The sequence below is a fragment of the Polypterus senegalus genome, chromosome 8 (genome assembly GCF_016835505.1).
Source record: "Polypterus senegalus isolate Bchr_013 chromosome 8, ASM1683550v1, whole genome shotgun sequence".
NCBI classification, from domain to species: Eukaryota; Metazoa; Chordata; class Cladistia; order Polypteriformes; family Polypteridae; genus Polypterus; species Polypterus senegalus.
Genome location: NC_053161.1, coordinates 86,545,368 through 86,569,084, shown reverse-complemented (window position 1 = coordinate 86,569,084; position 23,717 = coordinate 86,545,368). Strand labels below are relative to the sequence as shown.

Below are 23,717 nucleotides of genomic sequence, written 5' to 3'. Positions count from 1 at the left end.
TCCGTCTAGGTGCATCAGAAAATGTACCACGACGTCTGACACGTCTCCTTTTTACTTTTTCTCACAGCTTGGATTGCTGCTGTCGGACGGCCTTATATGGGGGAGGTGTGGTGATGGGGGACGCAACTCCGCCTCATATGGCGACAGAGCTGCAGGCTATGGACGTATATATGTACGTAAGTAGGATTCAATTATGACTGTTACGCGTAGAATTTTGAAATGAAACCTGCTTAACGTTTGTAAGTAAGCTGTAAGGAATGAGCCTGCCAAATTTCAGCCTTCTACCTACACGGGAAATTGGAGAATTAGTGATGAGTGAGTGAGTCAGTCAGTCAGTGAGGGCTTTGCCTTTTATTAGTATAGATGCAAATATTGCAGGACTAAAGTACTTACTGTGTTTGAATGTTCCCTTCATGTTTGAATAAATGTTCTTCTGTGTTGTTTTTCTCTCACATCCCAAAGATTCAGTATGAAGGTACGGTTGATTGGTAGACTTAATTTGGCCTGATGTGAGTAAATGTGTGTGTGTGAGTGTAAATGTGCCCTAAATTACATGGTTTATTTCTGCCTTGTGTGCTTAGTGCTTCTGAGGTAGGCAACAATCTCCTGAAGCCCTGAACTAGATGAAAAAATTAGAAAATATATAGATGGATGGATGGATGGATATATTACCACCCTCAGTACTGTTAGGGGCCTACAGTTATCCTAGGTTGCTCAGAATTAATTTACTTAGATAAAATGTATTATTATTATTATTATTATAGGAGCAACAAAGTGAGAGGTCAGCTGCAGATATACAGAGTATATGAAACTGTGTATGCTAGGGATATTTATCCATCTACTCTTAGAAAGTTACAGAGTTATGTATTTGATTATTGAAAATAGACACTTTCATTTCGTCTGCTTCTCATTATTACAGATGTGAAGGAGGTTCATTAACTCTATGATATATACATTCATTGTATTAGAATGCGTAGCTACAACATTGTAAACACTTGAAGATATATGGAAAAGACAAAATCCAACACATTGACTAATTCTTCAATCCTTGAGTCCCAGTCGCTAGGCTACCGGTACTTTTATTATGTTTCAGTAGTGTTATAATGCAGAAATGTAAGATGCTTAGCATTAAAATGTTAACAGAATGTTATATACGATCTAAAGGTTTCTACTATCATGAAAGAGAATGGAGTCCTAAAGATACAATACATTACAGAAATAATATCCTCTACTGTTAGTTTATATAATCCACAAAATTGTTTTTACAATATTTACCAGTGATTTAAAGCATCATGACAATTCATCCAGATCTCTGATAAAATGTTTTTCATAAAGTTTTGTTTCCTTTAACAATAAGAAAGGAAGCAATACTATTATTACTACAATCAACAGCTGTGCCTCATCCTCATATCTGAGCTCAACCTGAAGAACCTGAAGATCTCATCTTTCAATAGCCAACAATTAAATTAGAAGAGATCTGAGATTCAGAGAAAGAACAACAAGACCAATAAGTTCCTGACCACACATAGGCTTCACCTTCTAAAAGCAGACATTGATTGACTATATCAAGAGATGGAATGGTGGCCTTAGACTCATCAAATTCATGTCTCTATATAACAGTACCATCTTGGGTTAAATGATTACATTGAGTTTGGCAGTGATATGTTCACCAAGTTTGTGAAGACCCATAAGGCCAGCAGGACAAAATGATCTCTCATTGCAACAGCAAAGAAAATTAAAAGCAAGTATTTGTCAGCGTGGCCCATTGACCAATTTACATTGAAATTGAGACTGAAGACCATCATTGAAACTGGGAGGACCGAGCTGCTGAAAAAATAACCACTGCACGGTCAATGCTGCCGTAACCTTAATAGACCAAATGTGGACAAAACTGCAAGTTTGGCATGGGTGAACAGACCAAGTGACAAGGGACAGACTGAAAGCCTACTCTTTGCAGCTCAGGACAAAGCACTCAACATCTGGTGCCAACAGCAGAACATTCTGACACGGCAGGAGGAGAGAAAATGCAGAATTGCAAGGCCAAGGAGACAATCAATCATATTGTCTCTAGATGTACAGTGCAGACTTCTACTAAATACATAAACTGACCCAACAAGTTTGCCAGCTACCTGCACAGTGGTGCACTAGGTGTAGAACTGCCTGTGAAATAGTACCAGAACATGCTGGAGACTGTTGAAAACATTGGAGATACTACCATTATGTGGGACCTGTCAATGCAAACTGATCGTACCATTTTGGCTAACTGTCCTGATATTGTGGTCCTTTACTAGAAGAAGAAGCAATGCCAGCTGATCACTATAGTAGTCCCAAATTACAACATCTTACTCAAAGAAGCTGAACACAAAGCAAATAAAAAGATTTGGACATCAAAATCAGCAGGATGTGGGGCACCAAAAATTTGTGGCTGTGGTGGTTAGGGCTTTAGGCACCATCAAGAAAGAACTTGAAAAGAATCTGCAGGAGCTACTAGGACCACATACAGCATATGAAATTCAGAAGATTGGGAACTTCTCACGTTCTTCATAAAGTGCTGAGTTACAACTTAGCTCCCTGGTTGGGACACATACACTTCAGCAGCCACTATCAAATTGCTGTGATGAACAATACAATAATCATCATCATTCTTCATGTTCTTCTTCTTATTATTGTTAACATAATTAGCATTAGTATTATCTATAATAAGGTAAGATATTTATAGCTGATCATAGAAACAAATTGAATTTGTTGTATAATTTTTCTCTAATTAGAAGAGAAAACATCTTACTAAAAATATTATTTGAAATAATGTACTTCTGCACAATCCTAAATATTACAAGTGACTTTTAAAAAAGAAATGTAAAAATGGAATTAAAATAGCTATCGGGTAATGTGTCCTGCTAATGGACAACTGACAGAAAATAGGAGAATTTTAATATAGGAAAGCAATAATATGAACAAAACAAAACATGAGTATTACCAAACTGGGAGTAATTCTTCTATCTTGTATCAAGGGTACTATTTAGAAACTAGCCACATGACCTGTTGAAGACAGGTGACAGAATACATTTTAAAATGTTTGATATCTCTTGTCCTGTATGAACCTTCAATGCCTTTCCTCAGTAGCTTTGTGTGTCTGAACCTTTCTTGCTCAGCAGTCCCTGTCTTGAGTGTAGTCCTGTAAAGCCTGCTTCTCAGACTCTTTCATATTGAAGCACCCTGATCTCCGCCAGTCTGCTTTTATATTCCTCATCCTTAAACTTCATCATTTGAAGGTGACTGTCAACTTACCTCCTATATCTTCACTCCTTCTCATGTGTCACACACGCTTCCTCTTTCAATCGTGTCACTAACGTCACTCTGACATTTTACAAAAGGTAAACTGACCAATCAGATTGCTCTGAGAGATTAGGCACAAACAGACCTTAGCATTTTATTATATAGTACATATAAAAGATTCATTGTGATGTTAATATTTTTAGGCCAGTTTTTTTGTGATTTAGCACATAAAACAAGATGGCCATATCTGTATGTTTCAGCTTTTGACATATTCCAAATAGGTCAGAATTAAAACAAGAAAACTCTGATGGCTTTGCCTCTGCAGTGATGTGTCACTTATTCGTAGCCACTTTGAGATAAAAATTATATAAATATAATATTCATAACCTGTCTTACATGTGAATACTGGGCACTCCAAAAGCAAAATAATCAAAAAAAAATTTTTAAATAATAAGTCTTTTAAGCAATATAAACCAGGGTTGAATAAATATAAGAACTTGAAGTATCAAATAAACAAAAGCCTGCCTTGCCACATCTCTCAGACCTGTCTAAAAACATGTGAAGAACAAATGACAGTCAGCAAGGAGAAGCACTACACCTAAATTAGAAAATGGCAGTTTGTTCTACAAGCACAGAAACATATAAGAAAAGAATTTGAACTGTGATTATTACCACTAGAATAATGCCAGTATACATTCCCATCACGGAAAATGAAAATGCAGACATTTATAGAATGAATAGAAATCTAGAGATGAGACTGAAAATATTAAAGAGAGCAGGCCATCAACAGTCATTGGCTACTTTATCAACCAACTTAACATTAACCCCAAGCATCTCCTGGGGCTGGAATTCTATTTGTAATAAATATGGTAAAGCCTGAGCATCTCTTGGGTTAGACTGATACAATCCACTGCATGCTCCAAAACAGTCATGAATATTTCAATGCATTTTGCCACTCTATGGTAACGCATCAGTATTCACGAATAGGACAGAGCCTTCAACCAAGACACACAATGGGGAGGAAACGAAAAGCTGTAAAGCTAGTTTTAGAACAAACTAAAACTGGAGCAATAGTTGAACAAAGTGATAGTGATGACAGTGTGAACTGGTGATCAGATGTTAACACGAATAATGAAACTAATAGGAGCAACATCTGAAGAAAACAATTATGCCACAGTCAAAAATCTCTTAGGTCATGCATCCTGCTCATCCTGATGTTTGTTCAAACAGCAAATAATAACCTTTGGAGTGTATCAGTCTGTGAAGGCTATTTGAATTACCAAGAAAGGTTATCTAATAAAGTGGCCACTGAGTGTAATAATAACAGGTTTAAGAACAGAAGATGGTGCTAACATATGGTATTTGGTAAATATGAATTAAAAATGAGAAAAGGCAAAGAAGAATGTTAGATTGTAGAGGATTATTTTAAAACATCTGATAGATAAAAAAAAAATATTGAGAAACTTTTACAGCAATCACTGAAGATGGATAGACCATAGAAGAGATAATATAAACAAGAAAAACACATGCAATATAACACAAACATGACCACATAACTAAAGAGGATTAAATTAGAAACCAATAAAAGAGTGAAACAAAGTACAGTATAATGGTAAGATGGTGAAATGGTAAATGGTAAAAAGAAAAATTCTTAGCTTTATACTTTTAATATTTGTTTTTATCATAATTTTTGTGCTTTTTATTTCATTAGCCTATGTCATGCTTATGTGAATCTCATTGGTATTGTCTGGAAAATACTTTGGCTAGTCTTGGAAGGCCAAGATTGTGAAGATTCCTAAACTAAAGGTTCCTAAACACAAACTCACTTACTCCCTAAAGTATTTAAAAAACAAAATAATTAATGAAAGAAGAACCATGATTCATTTTGAGAAGTCAAGCTATAGATATCTCTCTGATTTTCTTCAATATTGTAAACTCTAGGTAGAGTCATTCAGAGGACCGGGATGGAGATGGCTGCTTGTCTGTTTTAATCAAATAAATATCTCACCGTTTGCTCATTTTCATTCCTTCTGCCTCCTGAAGTGCCTGGTAAAAAACCCTAAAAAACATTACCAGTCAGAAAAATAGGCCAGAAACTAAAGAAAATATGTTAGAGGATATTTAAATGGTGAGTTTTAAAAAGCTTTGTAATATTAGTTTACCTCTGTATTTGACATGGTGGCCATTCTTTTTACTCGAGTTAAGATTTCCACATCCTCATACCCCTTGTTTGAAAATTCAGATAAATTGCTTTGATTAAACTTATATCAATTTATGAGAACATTTAAACTTTTACAAGCAATTAACTTCCATTTTTACTTACAGAAGCTGACCCATATTCTTCTGGAAGTATCTACAGAAAAATAAAAGTAGAAATTTTAGCTATTTTTATATTAATATATAATATAGATAGACAGGTAAATACTTTATTTACAAATAATCTTTAATAGATCAAATTAAAAGAACACAACAAAAAATTAACACAAATTAAAAGACATTCAAGCATCTTAGTTAAAGAAACATACATTTCCAGTAATTATTTCTATATCTATTTATATATATAAAGTTCAACGTCTGTCTGTCTGTCCGCTTTTCACAAGAGAACTACTTAACGGATTTAGATCGGGTATTTTTCTATAATATGCTTGAACATTCCGGTTGATTTTGCGACTTCTCTCATCATAGTTTGCTTGCAGGGATGTCATATTCGCGCTAATCTAAGACAGAAGCTGTAGGCCAAGGGGAGTGGGAAGTGTGATGTCAAGAGTGGGGAGCTGTTTGGGGCCCTTTTCACTCATGCGCCAGCCTCCATTCGAGTCGGTCTACTGGTTGCCACATTTTGAAGTGTACCTTGCATCCATTGTATCCACTTAGCTAGCGATACCTGTTTGTTTATTGTCCTGTGTCACTACTACGCAGGTAGTATATATACATATATATATATATACTGTATATACAGTATATATATACACACACAGTAAAACCTTGTTTATCTGTAACTCAATTAACAGTCAGTCTCTGTTAATCATCAGTGCCAAAAGAAAATATGCACGTCAGCATCTACCTATTACTGTACTACTACTGCTATGTGATACGCTGCGAGCTCTACAATTTGAAACACCTTTTGTTTTTGCTAGCGTGTAGTGTTCTTCCCTAGCACCATGTGTCAGTTACATACCTTCAGTTTAAACAGCTTTTTGTACTTTTTCTCTTTTATTATAATTATTATACTAAGCATTGTTTTAGCTGATAAATGTAAATGTGTGGTGTTGGAATTGCCACAGAAAACTGAAATTATTAAATGTTTACAAAACGGCAAACGTGCATCAAGTATTGCTTCAATTTATGGAGTAGGATGAACAACCGTGAATGATATAAAGCATGATGCCGACAAAACTGAAAAACGTGTCAAAAAAGGAAACAACTGACGCTAATGTTAATGTTCTACTGTATTGTAATTTTCTTTTTAAATTCTGTTATATTATGTTTTGTTAATACAATATATTGTAACGTGCAGGCAGTTTTTGATGTGCTGTTGGGGAGCAGAACGTGTGTAAGGAATGCTGTGTAAGTGACGGGACTGGGTGAAGGGCTTTTGTTCTGTAAGGGGCGGACACGCCTCTTACGAGATAAGTGATAGGAGAAATTTGGAGAAAAAGGAAGGCACAGCGGAAGGAAGTTTTGAGTAGACAGCCAGGAGAGAATAAGCAGGAGTGTTTGCAGTATAGAAAAAGACAGAACGTGAGTGGCAGGAGATAAGCAGATTGGTAGGGAAAGCTATCTTTTATTGTTTTGGAGATGTGCTCTTTAACCTTGATAACGGTGTATAAGAGAGAGCACTGTTTGTTACAGAATGAAGACTTCAAGTAAATAGAAAACTCCAGTACCTTTGTGTTGTACTTGCTTATTATGCTGGTCATTACAATATTATATAAATTAATTAATTTTGTGAGTGCTATATTACATTTTGTTTTGTAAATAAATATGACTGGTCGTTAATCAACTGTATATCATTTTTAAAGTAGCTGTTCTGTTATCTGTCTTTTCGCTTATCCATCATGGTCTTGGTCACGACCCCTGACAAATAATCAAGATTTTACTGTATGTGTGTATATATATACAGAGAGAGACAGATTTTTTTTTGCTTCTCACCACATAGAAAATATCGAACAAATAGCTTAATAAATTCAAAAACATGCCTTTACACCTTCTAGTTTGTCACTACACTACACACCTCCTACTCTGCTCACAGGTCCAAATAGATCCCAATGGAAAACTGCAGTTTTAAAACAAGAGTCAAGCATGCACAAAAACTACACAAGAATATACCTAAACAAAGGAAATAAAATAAATCCATCCTTTTTCCAAACCTGCTTTTCCAGAGCAGGGCCACAGGGAAACTGGAGCCTATCCCAGCAAGAATTAGACAGAAGGCAGGAGCAATCCCTGGATGGAGTGCCAGTCCATTACAGGGTCACACACACACCACACTTATACACTAGGGGCCAATTTGGCAACACCAATCCACCTAACCTGAATGTCTTTGGATTGTGTGTGGTGTGGGGGGTGACCAGACTACCCAGAAGGAAACCATGCAGGTGTGGGGAGACCATGCAAACTCCACACAGGAAGCACCCAGGACATAAACCGTGGTCTCCTTGTTGTGAGGCAGGAGTGTCCAATAAAATACATAGTAAGTCAAATGTGTTCATCATCATTCTAAATTTAATGCATTAAAATGTGTAAAAGGATCTTGGCTTTTTCCGGAAATAAAGTCAACTCTGACTCTTTTCATACACAATTTTAGTGTTTGTAGCCTAAGTCACAAGTCCTGGTACGCCCCAGTTACTTGTATAACTGGGCATCCTCAAATAATGACTTCTTTCTTGCTGCTTCTGAAGTCCACTGCTAACTCTACAGTTATGCTAACATTAAGCTGCATATGGTTGAAAATGTACCAAAGAATTCACCATTCAGGCTTCTGTATACTAATTATGGCTTAGTGTTCTTATTTAAAAAATAAATTTGTTTATTGTTAGGTCATTAAGATATAATGTCACTGTCTCAAAAAATTTCTGTCAGCTTAAAGTGGACTATATTAGCCATTTTAAACACAGTCTCCTTTAGTTTATGATATTTAAAAAGGCTGTAAAGGTGATGTTGGGTAACTAATATCAGTTGGGCAATTGCAAAGATGAACACCATCAGGCTAAAAATTGATGGAAGGGATATTTATGTCAGATAAAAAGTGGATGAAACTTTAAAAAAAACAATATCCCAAATAACATTTTCAAAACAAATAGACTTGGAATGTCTCTGAGAACAAAATAAGAGAGACACTACAGAAACAGTTGCTGGTTCAAAGCTGAATAGTTTCTATGTCAAATTTCAGCCTCCTTTTCTTACTTTTGTTTGTGGTTTTTAATTTGAAATGCGTTAGCTCAGAACACTTATTGCCTGTATTAAAAAAAAACACCTCAATTCTGTGTGAAAAAGTGATTGATACTTGATTCTATAATTTTCTCTGTGTCATTTCATAAAGAATACAGATTTAAGGCCTTTTAACTTGAGGAGGCAAATGTGTAGAGCAAAAATAATATTGAAAGATGTTTCTTAAGTTGCTGAAAGTTTTAGCTACAGAAGTTTAACATCACACTAATAACTAGTTTAATAAGCTGCCAAACATATTTTGTCCAACAACAACAACATTTATTTATATAGCATGTTTTCATACAAATGTTGTAGCTCAAATTGCTTTACAAGATAAAGAAAGAAAAAAGAAAAATATAAAAATAAGATTTGGCAATACTAAGTAACTCCAGAGGGCTGGAGAAAAAAATCAAAATCTGCAGGGGTTCCAAGGCCACGAGACCGTCCAACCCCACGGGGCATATGTCCATGTCTATATATGGTTGGCAAAGGCAAAGGATCCATATATATCATTTTTTTCTTGTAGAAAAGTAATTCATTAGTATTCTCCTAATCTAATTATTTCTGGAGGCACATCCAATCTGTTTCACCATGTTTTACTTCTTTCCCTTGTAGTATTTGTGAAAAGAGAGAGCTTTATAAATCGATCCAGTGACTCGTATACACTTTTAGTGAGCCTGCTCAATTTACCTTTCATGACCATGGGTAGCTGGTGCCTGTTCGGGCTGCACAGGCCACAAGACAAAAACGAACCATGGATGATGTACCTGTCTACTAAGTTGTAATGACAAACACAATTACATGTAACCAATTTACATTAGACTCAGATTAATAAACTTTATTAAACCCAAGGGAAAATTTAGATGCATATAGCAGCAGAAACTTGAAAAAATAAAGATACAGACTAACGAGACAAATAATACAATCAATAAGCAGATTGAGGAGTACATCAGTAATACATTTATATTGTGCAGAAACTGCAAATTAAAGTGTTTAGTCTGGGATGTCGAGAGGTAGCATTGCATTGGCTGATAGCAACAGGCAGAAGAGATTTCTATAGGCACTTCTTAGCATTTCCAGTTAAGTTATTCTACATGTTTTGAAATGAGGAATGAAAACCAGAGCAGGATTTGTCTGCCCTTGACAAGATAACAAATGTTACTTCATTATGTATACATAAATACGCTGGATAGCCTAGTAACTGACATACTCGATAGTGAAACCTGAGGCAGAACATCCGCTTTTCATCTTTGTCGTATAGTTTGACAAGTCACATACCAACTGTTCCAATACTTAAACAGTTGTACTGTTTCGTTGTCATTTGTAAGTTTACTGATGTGAAAGATTCAGGTGAATAAAGGCATATAGAATGGCAACTTTCAAACCTCATTTGTCTAAGTAAAGTAAATAAATAAATAAATAAATAAATAAATAAATAAAAGAAAATGAATCAGCAGATATTTTAAGGAAGGGTTGCCCATGAACAACTGACTTAATAGAAAAACAATGAACCGACATTAAAGACCCCCTTGACTGGTCAATTTCCCCTTTTTGCTGATTAATTTAACATACACATCATTATGATGTGTAAGAAAACAGCACTCATACGCAGAACTACAAACTGCATACAGACATATTGTGGTTGGCATCTGAATCTAAAAGTCGGAAGCAGCAAGGCTAATATGCGCATTACTATGTCAAAGTCACAATAACTGTAAAAAAATAATTACAAAAGTGTTGAAAAAATCTAAGATTGAAAAAAAATATATTTTATATAGTAAGGTTTATACTATTTTTCACTTTTTTGGGGACATCACTGGCACCACTGCATCTAAGTGTGTCATAAACTTCTTCCAATTTTGTGTATGTCTCTAAAAAATAGTGTTAGTTTCTTTCTGTTTCCTGTGTTTCATATGTGTGCATAGGGGACAGCTTAATGGGCTCTGGTAATTGTAATTCTACGCCGCTACAGAGATTGGTGATGTATCCTAATGCCTTTTCTCTTCCTTTCTCTCAAGAATGAATGATGGACAGCCGCATCACATCTGACATCACTTCCGGTGTCCCCTTGCCCTACGACTTAAGACCGGAAGATCTTCCATCTTGAAACAGTTCATTTTAGGACTAACATCTAGAAAGATGTTTTCTTTTGTACGTCTGAATTCCAGTTATATTGGTTCACCAGGGTGGTTTCCTAACTTTTTATCATGGTCTATCTGTTCTCTTACATTTTGCTAACAAATTATTAGTTATTTTATTTAGTGAATTTGATTGTCTGATTAGTAAATAGGTTGTTATGAAAGAGACTCTTTGCTATTTCCATCATCTTTGTAAATGGAAGGACAGGGGACACCCAATGCACACATAGCTAAACCAACAATAATGAGTGTCTGTAGGTTAGGATGGTTTCTGTCCAGTTGGAGTAGATTTGATTAGATTATGAAGGTAATATGTGCAATCTGACATCAATGATTTTAACCAGCTGGATAAATGGTACTCACTGAAAAACTAACTAACAAGTACGTTGTTGGATGATTTATATGAATTATTCAGGTGTTTCTAAAATAAAAGTTAATATTTTACATATTTTACCTTTTTTCAGCAAATACACTACATACTATTATTAATCATTTTATGACATGTATTTAGAGAAACATAATAAGTTAAATAATCCACAAGCAATTGCTTTAGGAAGGTCTTATACTTTGTCTAAATCTCATACAAGCAATGAGAAATTCTAAAAGCAGAACAAGCACCAAATGAACAAAAGTTTTTTTATTTTAAACTTGCAGTGACTGTTTTCTAGGTTTATTCAAGATTAGATTTTATGAATTACCAACCACTTTCTCACTACATTTTTACTTCTGTTGAATGTTTACAGCATAAATGCATTTGCACCAATGGTCATAATCTCCATGTGAAAAAAAAAAGAAAAGTGTGGGGTAAAGTCAGTCATTTTCAATTGCTGTTCTTGTGACAGGAAACCAATGAAGGAAAGAATAAAAAAAAACAGAAATTAAAAGGCCTCCAAGAAGGCAATCCAAACTGCAGAATATCCAAAGTGAAGAGATGAGAGAGCTTGGATAAAGCTACCATTTCAAGTCAAAAGCAGAAAGCAGTCCGTTAGTTTTTGAAAATGTGTCATATAATATACACATAATAATGGAGTTTCAGCCCACTTGGAAATGTCGACTTCGCAAAAATGAAAGCTGCAATGCAAAAATAAAAAGAGACATCCAAACACCTACTGTAAATTAAAGCCACCAGTTACTCAATAATGCAGGGTGTTGATTTGCTGCTATCAGTGGCTCGGCCTTCGGCTTTACTTAACTTTATAGTGGAGGCTTCTTGCATCCAAAAAGAAAACAATGGCCAATTGCAGCTTACAGTCTGCATCGGGAACAAATCTCCAGAAGTCAGGTTCACATTATTAGGTCTCCTGCAGCCACTCCAGCCTCTTTCACTCTGTGCTTCAACTGTTTATTGTCCTTTTTTCAAACTGATGAACCCCCCACCCGTTCAACTTGACAGAATATCCATTTTGCATCTCTATGTACTTAATTTGAAATACCTCATACAAAATAAGAAAATTGTTTTGGGTATAGGTAAAGGTTTTAAATCATATTATATAAGACCTATAAATGGTAGTATGGTTAAGTATGGTTACTTAAGTGCACTTTTATGAATAACTATATAAAAGTTCACTCATTAGATGATAAGGTGAAGTATCCATGCCATGTGCGGGCAAAAAAACAGAGGAAACTGTCCAAATGGCATTAAATTCCAGGATCAGCTGACCTGGTAAGAGGAGAGTCCCTCCTGAAGTCATTTTAGGCAGCCAAGGAATAATGGTGGTCTCAGTACTACTCGATAGAGATTATACACTTGGAGCAGCTTCACTTTCAGAGTAGGTGTTGATAAAAGCTAACATGAAGAGAAGACACCAAAAAGACTATCCAGATTTTGAATAATGGATCCAACCCTGAATGGCCTTTTGTTTGCCAGGTTTCAAAAAAGCATGTGGGATCCTACTGGACACAAACTATCTATGAACTACTTGATTATTTCAGATTGTTTTTTTCTAGAGAGTGCTTTTGAACTAAAGGGTGTGACAATAAGCAGATATGCAAAACATTTGTTTTAATTCCTCCCTATGGGTTGTTAACACATTCACATTTCATCAATTTCATCCACCTATGAGAATAAAAAGCACAAAGTGCACTGGTAGTCTGTAGCAACTGGTGGAAAGAACAGGACCAGCAATGTCCCACTTTCCAAACTGTGTAACTTACCAATGTAGGCAATTAGTTGCTCTCAACTGCACATATACTTCAAAATGCTCACGTACAGAGTGTTCATTCACATATTTGGTAGTTGTATGTTTTCCTCAATTAGAGTGAAAAGAGAATTTTTACATAATTATTCCTAAAAGAAATCAGTCTGGAGGGAAAAAAAATCAGCCTCAAAACAAAATTAGGGAAAATGCAATTGGAATGTGGTACAGGGCCTGTGTACGCAGTCCCTTAATTTCAGTAGCGCAAGGCATCCATAGAGCCTGTGCTGCTCGCACTTGGCAAAAGTGCTGTCAGTCAATCTAGATCATGCTAAAAATTTATATATAGATCATGCTAAAAATTTATATATATATATATATATATGTGTGTGTGTGTGTGTGTGTGTGTTAATCAGATCTTACTGTATGAAAACATATAATTTTTATCAGTATTTTATCACGTAAAAGAACAACCTCTTCTTCAAAACATTGAGATTTTCTTTTATGGTGCACATCCATCAATTCTTTTGTGTTGTTCTTAGAAACAATTGGTGTCTGATTTTGTGCTAATTTTATACTTTACCTAATTTGATTATTAATCTCCTTGGCATTTACCCCAAGCATGGGCACTGACTTCGATGTAATTATGGTTAAGCCTGAGTCAGACTTTGAATGATGTGTAATGATCCGCGTTACAGTGTTAACCTCAAATAACACTTGAGACAGTATTCTACTACCATCTAGTAGAGAAAATAACAATATTATTCATGAAATTCATGAGAATTTCTATGTGTTTTGCTTCTCTAATGTAACTCAACAATATTCAAAAATGAGGCAGAGCCTCCAACCAAAACACAATGGCATGTAAATGAGAATCTGTAAAACCAGTTTTAGGATAAACTGAAACTGTACCCTTGGTTGAATCATGTGATAGTGATAACAATGTGAACTGGTCATCAGACGTTGTAATGAATTGTGAAACTTATGCATACAGCACTATATAACCGAATCGCTGGGATAAGCCTGGTGAGTTTGACCACCTGAAGGTTCACCGTGGTACAACTAGGTGCATCACTAAAAAGGCAAAATAATTGCAATCAAGTGGAAGGACAAGAAAGAATCACTGTCCATAATGCAGTAATTGTCAATGTTCATTTCAGGGGAAATGCGGAAGTCACTAAGCCTTGCATTGTGGTAGTCTATAACAATACAGATCAGACATTGGAATTCTACTCTCTTATGCAAGCAACAGAAAAATATAAGAAAAATGTGTAAAGAGGAATGCTATTGCTGTCTGGATTGAAACATCAGGCTGTGTGCTGGTGACTGTTTCAAAACATATCACACAAAGGATACATACTAAACCTGCATCAGTACAGAAGTGGACACTAGACATACATTTCCCATTATATTTATGTTGAAGTTTTGATATTAACATGTTTCTGTTACATGTTATAAGTTTTTCTTGTTGAAAAAAATTCAACATTTTGGATTAGTTTTTTTATGGGGTAAACCTAACATTAAGCAGACATTATCTTTGTTTCTCAGTCAAATTATGACAATTTTTTGAAGGTGACGGGTTGTCAAAGTAGTACTTTATACTTACTTGCACAATTGATAATTAAGAGAGGTTTTGGGAAACACATGAAAAAGTAGCTTGTACGTTACATATGTGCTTTGTAAAGGTACTTGTTAATCTCTATGATTTGTTGTTTTTGGGAAACTCATCCAAGTTTAGTAAACCCTAAGAATTTTTATTCACATGCTTGCATTCTGCCTCTGTGTTGTGCATGTTAGAAGGGAGTATACTATTATAACAAGTCCATACACACCTAAGCGTAATAGAAAAAGAATAATAGCAAATCATTAATAAATTTGGTATGTTTCCTATCTGTGTTTAATTGTAAATTCACTTATTTTCTGCAGACATTAGACTAACAACAAAGATCAATTACAGCTAGAATTAGTGTTTGAGTAACATGATTGGTTAAAATAAAATCTACAATGACTGTGGTCCTCTATGGTTTGAGTTCAGGAACCAGGATGTCAATTTATTGGCGCTTTCAATGATTTTTTTTTTTAACACAGAGTATTGAATAAAATTATTCTATGTTGTTTTGGAACCTCTTCTTTGTATTTTCAGTATTGTGGGCTCAATTGGTGTGTAATGTTCAATAAATTGTTAAAGGTAGCTATTTGTGCATCAATAATAGAAGAGAAGTGTATGGTACAAATTCAAAAAATAGAAACCCAAATACAAGTATGAGAACAAATGCATGCATTCTTTTAATATTCTGACAATAAAGATGTACAGATATCCAGGATTTTAATTATTTAAAACAATACTTAATTATTAGTTGATTTAAATGATAAATTTAGCCCAAAAAGTCTTGAATTAAGTCCTCCACACTAATGTAGTACTTTACAGTATTTTTACATTAAATAATGAAATAAATTTAGAAATTAAACTATACATACCTTTCTGTGAATCTTAGAGACATTATTAACAGAGGAACCTAAAATGTTTGTCTCTTAAAATCACTACATAGAAATGGTATGGAATGCCATGCCAACAGATTATATACATGTATAGAGTTCACATACAATAGCTAAGTAAGCTTTTTTTCAATATTGATGCACTATTGGCATCTTTTTTTTGATCTGCTTAGTCATGGGATACACTGTAAGTCTTTGTACAGGACATAAATGTAGCAATCAGACTTTCATGGGACCCTCATGCATCAATGGACACATACCTATGCTCAGTCATACGAATCGAAAGGTCATCTTTAAGCTTAACACATACGGTTTATGTCTTTGAGATGTGGGAGGTAATGAGAGTACACATAGGGATCAGCCGATTGTCATAGAAACAGTGGCACAGGCCAAGAAGTCAAACTCAGGTTCATTGAGCTATGAGGCAGCATTTCTAACTTTTAGCACAATGGGCCATCTTGCATATATAGAGACTGCATCTTTTTTGTATAATAAACAGGGATGCCTGTTCTGAGATCTCATTTACACATTTGGAAAGAAACATTATCCACTTCATATTCGTGTCATAAAAGAGCACTCCAGGCATCATGTGAATATATGTAATTAAAATGTTTAGAAGGTCTAGTAGAGAGCTCACCTTCCCACCACCATTCAGGCAATGTAGAAAAATACTGAAAATAAATATTGTAAATATTACATTCCCAATTAGTCCACTTAAGAGAACAATTAGTTTATTTAAAAGCAAAATAATTAATTTTGATAAAGAAAAGGTAGAAAAAAACACACTGTATAAACCATTTATGAATAAACACACAGACTCTTTTTTTTTTAGAAAAGTGGGACTGTTTTTACTTTGTTTACATGCAAGTGGAGGTTACAAAATGTAGAAGGTAGTAAAATATCACCAGTGGAAACAGGTAGTTAAATGAATACATTCATTTTAGCCATACTGTCCTTGATTATATAAAAAAAATCGTAATAATCTAATTATAATTTAATAAATAATGAAAAAGCAATACTATAAAAATGTGTAATTAATTATTTTTAATTATTCAACTGAAAATGTACTTTAAACCACAACTAATGACACGTCACTTTGAAATTTTTAAATTTATGTAAAATTCATTATTATTTATAGCTAATATTTGTTTACTTGCTATTTAATACAAGTGATTTACAAAAGAGTTTACATGCCATTTGATACAGACATAAAATTGCAGAAAAGACTTATCTTTTAACATTTATATAAAAGTCTTTATAGCATCTCAACATGAGACCTTTTAATTGTTCTTTAGAACTGTTTCTGCTGTCAGCATATTCACTATTCACACATACATAATCAGTGATGCTTTTTAATGCATCAGGTATATTCAGATTTAAACTGTTTTTAAAAAATAATTATTTGTTCTGAGTGAGACCTGGCAAGAGAAAAAAAAATCTGTAACAAATCTGATTTATTTTGATAAATAAAACTTTTTATTTTTTAATTTTTTTTTCCAACAGCAAAAAAGATATCAAGCTTGCAGCATTCTCATATGTCCAAAGCTGGACACAGTGTTCAATAAACTTGAACCCTGTGCGTGAAAAGAAACCAACCCTTTTGGAGTAATTCAATGTTTTCTCAGTGCTCTCACGTAGAGTACTCCATACTTTGATGTATTTCGAAAAGCACTTTGTGCTGGGATTCGCCATAAAAAGAGCACTATAAATTAAGATCAATCGGTAATGCAGCCTTCATCCCTTGTGTTTAAGAACTTCACAGTTTATTTTTGCAGTTCTTTGGAAGTATTTTCCTACTTTTCTCAATCTGAGGACTTGTTTAAGAGTTCCCCTGTGTAAGTTAAAAAAAAATGACATTAAGTCAATCTATTTAAAATACGTTTATGTTTTGATTTATTTAAAACAGAAGCACAATATATTTATGAAGTCTTTATAAAGGTTGTTTTGCCCTCCTCACAAAGTGAGACAGATTATAAACTTAATTTGTTCATGCCAAGGCTGAACAACACGCAAAGCCTACACTGAAATGCATTTTCTAAAATGTAAAAAAAAACAAAAACAAAACACAATTCACAAATAGAATCTCTTATTTGAAAGCATTACGTTACCAGTATTATTCAATTTGTTTTGGAGTGCTATGTGAAAAGCACTGATAAATATATATGGTGGGTAGCAACATTAGAACACACTGTAATACACCCAGAGTCAATGAATTCCATTTTTATATTTTTAAGTATTCAACTTACTGTCCCATTTGCACCGGTGATCAAATGCAGAGGTTTAGTAAACACATTCATTAGAAATTTGTTAATGCAGGTTAGGAAAAACAATTTAGACCCTGGATGCATACAAGAATATGACAATTGGTCAAGAAAGAACTCAACATTTTTCCTTTAGTCTTATTCAAGAAATGAAACAATTACATAAAGAGATCTGGTGACGACAAGGGATGCTCGTGTCCTTCAGTTTAAAAAATATATCTCTAAATCTTTTTTTTTTTTTTTTTGCACATCTTTATAATCGTGTATGTCATAAAAATTAATTGAATTGTCAGCTAAATCGGTTAAAAGCAGTGTCAGGGGAACAGACAAGATCTGAGTTAGAATAGGTTTGCATCAGTGATCTTCTTCAAGTCCTTACCTCCTTGATCTGGTTATGGATGTTTTGAGTCATGGGATAAAATTCCAATCCACCTGGTGCATGTTTTTTGCCGATGACTTTGTGTTGTGTAGAAGCAGAAATTAAATAGTGGAGAAGAAGCAGTGAAAATGAACAAGGACTTTGGAAGATGGACGGTTGAAGATAATAGGAGGAAGACAGAATACATGAGGTTTAATGATGATCAGGATTCAGAAATTAGCCTGTTTGGAGAGGTATTGAAAAGAGTAGATAGAGTTAAATATTGAGGGTCAGTGGTAGCCTGAGATGGAAAACTAGATGTAGAGGTAACACATAGAGTACAGCATGGATTGAACAATTGGAAGAAAGTATCAGGGGTATTGTGTGATCGAAGAATTAAGACAAAGGTTAAAGGCAAGGTTTATAAGACAGTTGTAAGACTAGAAATGGTGTACGGAGCTGCGACATGGCCAGTAAAGAGAACACAGGAGAAGTACTTAGATATGGCAGAAATGAGAATGCTAAGATAAATGTATGGAGTTACAAGGACAGAATAAGAAATGAGACAATCAGAGGTACAACAAAAGTGGGAGAGATATCTAAGAAAGTATAGGAAAGTAGGTTGAAGTGGTATGAACATATGGTGAGGAGAGACAATGAATATGTGGGCAAAGATTGATGGGAATAGAAGTACATGGTTAGAGAAAGAGATAGGACAAAATGAAGGTGGATGGATAAAGTAAAAGAAGATCTGAAGGAAAAAGGTCTTGAATGGTAAGAAGGTACAGGACTGAGCTGTTTGGAGAAGAATGGATCAAGCACATCAAGTTCACAGAACTGGGAAAAGATGGATTAAAAGCTGAGGACAAAATGACTGGTGAATTGTAAAAAACAGATACAATGTATTTAATAATATTTAAATATGCAATGGCATGTTTAATGCTGTGCTTAATGAGATATTAATTTGAATATTTTCAAATTCCATAATGTTACTTATTTATGCTGGCTATTACATGAGTTAATATGAAATAATTACCTACAATGCCTACATTTTCAATATGTTATTATTGTGAGATATCTAGGGCATGCAGATACATTTTGTGTAGAATGACTAGAAAAGTCTAATAATAGAAAATGTCAGAGAACAGTGTCTTTCTGCTTCAGTCATCAGGTCTGCCCCCCTCAGCATGATTTAATACAGTAATGACAATATAATTTGTCAATGTCAATATTTTGTAAGTGTATTACATTTTTTACGCAATGAAGCAGCATTTGCAAGTATTACTGTGTTTTGGTTGGTAGATTACTTCACTGGATACCCCATTCACCTTTTCTTATGCTGGAACAGTCTTTGTTATATTCAAATTTAAAAATACTTAGGACTGAAATTTTACATTGTAGGTTTTTTTAAAGATAGACTCGTATCTTAAATCTCTGCCTATTACTTTAGATTTTTTGTTTGCTTGTTTTGGATTTTATAAAGGTTAGATTTAGAAGAGATTTAAAGGAGCATTAACCATACCTGCTTAATCCAATGAAATGCTTAAATGATCAAACTGACTTTGTACAAAGTATGAAGAATAAAATACTGTACTGTGCAGCACACTCCAATACTTAATATTTGAATTTACTTACATAGACACATCTGCAAATCTGAACATCTTGATGTACTAATATATTATTTATAGTGCTAAGCATTTATCTACTGTGTAAGTGTCAATAATAATGAACTGGCTCTGTTTGAAATTATCAGGACATGGTCTCAACAAGATGTAGAAGGTTTGCCACTTACATCTAAAACATCAGTTACTATTCTAAGCACCTTAAACAGATGGACAGGGACAATGTGAGCAGTAGGTAGTTCATTGAAGACCGGGTTAATTAGTTTGTTTGAGATAATAAATAATAATATTAATAAAATGTAAACCTTTAAGATTTCCAACAAGAGAGATAGATTCAGTAATAAATTATACATATCTTATTTTAATACCATAAGTATTAAAAACCAAAGCACATAAACTGCTACATCACAGTTCCAGAGACCAATTTTTGACTCGGCCTGTGTGGCATTCACATACACATACTCAACTTATTCTCCCACATTTCAAATATGTGTGTCTAAGATTATTTGGCAACTCCATATTGTTCTGTGGAAGTGGGTGTGGGAGTGCTGTACTGGACGTTGCCTTGTGTCTAATGGTGGCTTGGGCCAAGATGATCTTAAATTTGATTACACAGGATTAATAATGGACATTATTAATGTACCTGTATATAAACATTGTGTTTTAGCAGTAGCAGAAACCTAGTGAATCCCAGAGATTAGAAAAGGTATGATATTAATAGATAAATGTTACTTAGAATATTGTACAAAAGATCAAAATTCTTTGATGATTAGTCTTTAAAACAAACCTATTACAACCTCAGACACAGATATCACTATCAAAATTCAGCTTTATAAGAATACTAGTTATATTACCTGTCCAGGTAATAGGTATAAAGTAAACAGATAAAAGAATAAAGTAAAAAAAAAATAATACCTCTATCTGTATGTGTGCCTTCCTCAGTATTCTCAGGTGTCTGAACTTCTCATGTTTAGTGAAGGTGTGTATGTCTCCTAAGGTTATATTACTTTTTCTACATAATTACTTTGGATTAGGTTGAATGGCACATTTCTGAGTCTGTGGCAGTATTATTTTAATAATTATGACAAATTTTAAAGCAAGATACAAGCCAGTGTTAAAACAGCCACTTTAAGTATCATGTCTGAATTCAGCTTTTCTTTACTGTGGTTTGTATATAGTTTGTAAAGAAATACTACAAAAATTTAAAACATTCACTGCATTTTATAAATAGAATGCACACTTTTAAATAGCTATATAAAATGAAACTTACTAATGTTAACTGAATATACTTTGTAAAAACAGTATATCTGGTGATCAGTGGGCTGGTCTTGACCCATTCCCATCCACTGCAGTCACTTTTGGGGGTTGTACTGCTTAGCACTGCTGCCTTACAGCAGTATCTGATTTGATCTCAAATCCCAAACCGTTCCCTTTCTGTGGGAAGATTGTACATTCTTACCATGTCTATGTGGGTTATTCAAGTTCTGTGCTTTCACCCCTCATTCCCAAAGACAGGTTGATTTGGTTGTGTTTTGTCTTTAAATTGCTCTGTTGTGGGTTTTTGTGTAAATATACCCTGTGATGGACACAGCTTAATTATTCAGATTGATACTGTTGTGTAATCAATTTATGCGAAAACTAGAATTGTTGAAACTAGCACAATGGTACGTTCATCTGTTTCAATCATGTTGTCCATTTAGGAAGCTCTATTTACCTGATATGCTAGCCCATGCATCCCTCTTTCTTTGTGTGTCTTGTTCTTTTTGTTCATCACATATTTTAGCTCTTACATTGTCTTTTGTTCTGTTTTTTGTTGCCTTTGTCCAGACATTCTAACCCTTACATCCCTCTTTCTTTATTGTCTTTATGCACTGGACATTGCAGTCCAATTGTGGATGCTGGATGCCGGAGTTATCCAACCCGCTATATCCTAACTACAGGGTCACAGGGGTCTGCTGGAGCCAATCCCAGCAAAGCAGGAAACAAACCCTGGGCAGGGCGCACACACACATGGGACAAACACACACCAAGGACAATTTAGAATCGCCAAAGCAGCTAACCTGCATGTCTTTGGACTGTGGGAGGAAACCCATGCAGACACGGGGAGAACAAGCAAACTCCATGCAGGGAGGACCTGGGAAGCGAACCCGGGTCTCCTAATTGCGAGGCAGTAACGCTACCCACTGCGCCACTGTGGCGCCCCATATATATATATATATATATATATATTGTGGCATGTATTGTGCCTCCTCCAGACCGCGAGGGGCTGCCTTCCTGGTTGCTTTGGGGGCCATGCGTTAAGGGCATGGAAGCCCCACCCTGCTGGGGCCCATGGTCACTGCCAGGAGGCGCCCCAATGCCTTGGGGACCTGTTCCCTCAGCACTTCCGCCACACCAGGAAGTGCTGGGGGGAAGATTTATAAGGGCACCCGGAGAGCTGCCGGGAGAACAGCCGGCACTTCCGCCACGCTGGTGCATGGCCAATGAGGGAATGCCGGGAGCCACCTGGAGCTCGTCTGGGAGAGGATAAAAGGGGCCGTCTCTTCATTCAAAGCTGGAGTCGGGTGGAAGCAGGACAAGGCACAAGAGAGGTGTGGAGGCAGCCCGAAGAAAGGCATAGTGAGGCCAGGACTGAGTATTGGGGTTGTGTGCACTATTTGGTCTGGGTCTGAGTGACCAATATTTGTAAATATAATTGTAAATAAAACATTTGGTGGTTTGAAAACAACATGTCCGCCTGTTTGTGTCCGGGTTGGCTCCACAATATATATATATATATATATATATATATTACTAGCAAAATACCTGCGCTTCGCAGCAGCGAAGTACTGCCTTAAAATTTTTATTAAGAAGAAAATTAAACCTTTTTAAACTGAGGGAAAATATACCAATAATTATTTGTTAAGGATCTCTTTGTATACCACATTGGGAGTTCGGCCCTCCGGTTGTAATATGACCAAGCTGTGCGCTGAGCTTACTCTTGAGCATGAAACTTACAGTTGGCCATGTGAAAAGCAATCTTGTTTCAAATCTCACAGCTTGAATTGCTGCTGTCATAATCGGTTTGAGTTTCATGGTTTGTTTCAATTACGACAGTATTTGCAGGACTTGTGTTGAAGTGACATTTGGCATCTGTCAAGCGTTGTAAGCATACAACCGGTTTCATCGATAATTTCACATCCAGCTTTTGAGAGTTTAAACATTCATAAACATCAAAGTGTCCACTAATGAAATTGTTGCCTGTGAGTCTAAGATGTTTAAGAGGCACTGGTAGTTGTTGAAAGGTGTAAAATATTTGGCCATTTCGGTACACTTAAAAGCGACAACCGAACAATTCAGCGGCAGCCATCAACTCACATGCAGAACCATAGGTGAAGGGCTTAAGCATTTCACTTTTATAGTGCTCCTGTGTAGTATAATTATCTCCTGTACCATCATCATCAGTCCACACCTTGAACCTGTCCCAGTCATTAAATACATAAGACACAATGTTCCTCCAGATATCAAGAGTGAGCCTGATATGGCCGTGCAATATGTAACACAGAGAATGGAAAAGGTAGGTGCCATCTCTGGGCATGGAAACCACTCGGTAAGTGACAGTTCTTTGATCGATGGTGATCACCTCGATAGACATGTTAATGGGGGTACGGTTGGAATGATAATGGAAATGGGTACCTGAACAATGTAAAGTAAGTCTAAAATACCTAAACAATAACTATAATCGTAATAAAAAATGAACAATAAAACAGCGGAGAAGCCGTGGATTAAATAAAAAGGCTGTAGTTATCAGCAGGGAGACGTGAATCCCATGGCGAAGCAAGGAAGGGAATGTAGAGAATGGAGCGACGGACGGCCTTATATAGGCAGGCAGCCAACAACGTGGGAGGCCTTGGGATGGGGGACCCAACGCCGCCTCACACGGTGACCAAGCTGCAGGCTATGGACGTATATATGTACGTAAGTAGGATTCAGTTAGCATTGGGAACCCGCGTACCAAATTT

At 35.4% G+C, this 23,717-nt stretch overlaps 1 protein-coding gene across 1 annotated transcript in view; it reads right to left on the bottom strand.

Annotated features, from left to right (window-relative positions):
* The window catches only part of LOC120534099 (collagen alpha-1(VII) chain-like), a 171,292-nt gene that overhangs the window by 143,924 nt on the left and 3,651 nt on the right, over window positions 1-23,717 (bottom strand). The window contains exons 2-4 of the mRNA XM_039761371.1: window positions 5,600-5,629; window positions 5,439-5,501; window positions 5,285-5,335 (exon numbers count right to left, since the gene is read on the bottom strand). Coding sequence (XP_039617305.1) covers window positions 5,285-5,335; window positions 5,439-5,501; window positions 5,600-5,629 — 144 coding nt within the window. The remainder of the gene's footprint in view (window positions 1-5,284; window positions 5,336-5,438; window positions 5,502-5,599; window positions 5,630-23,717) is intronic.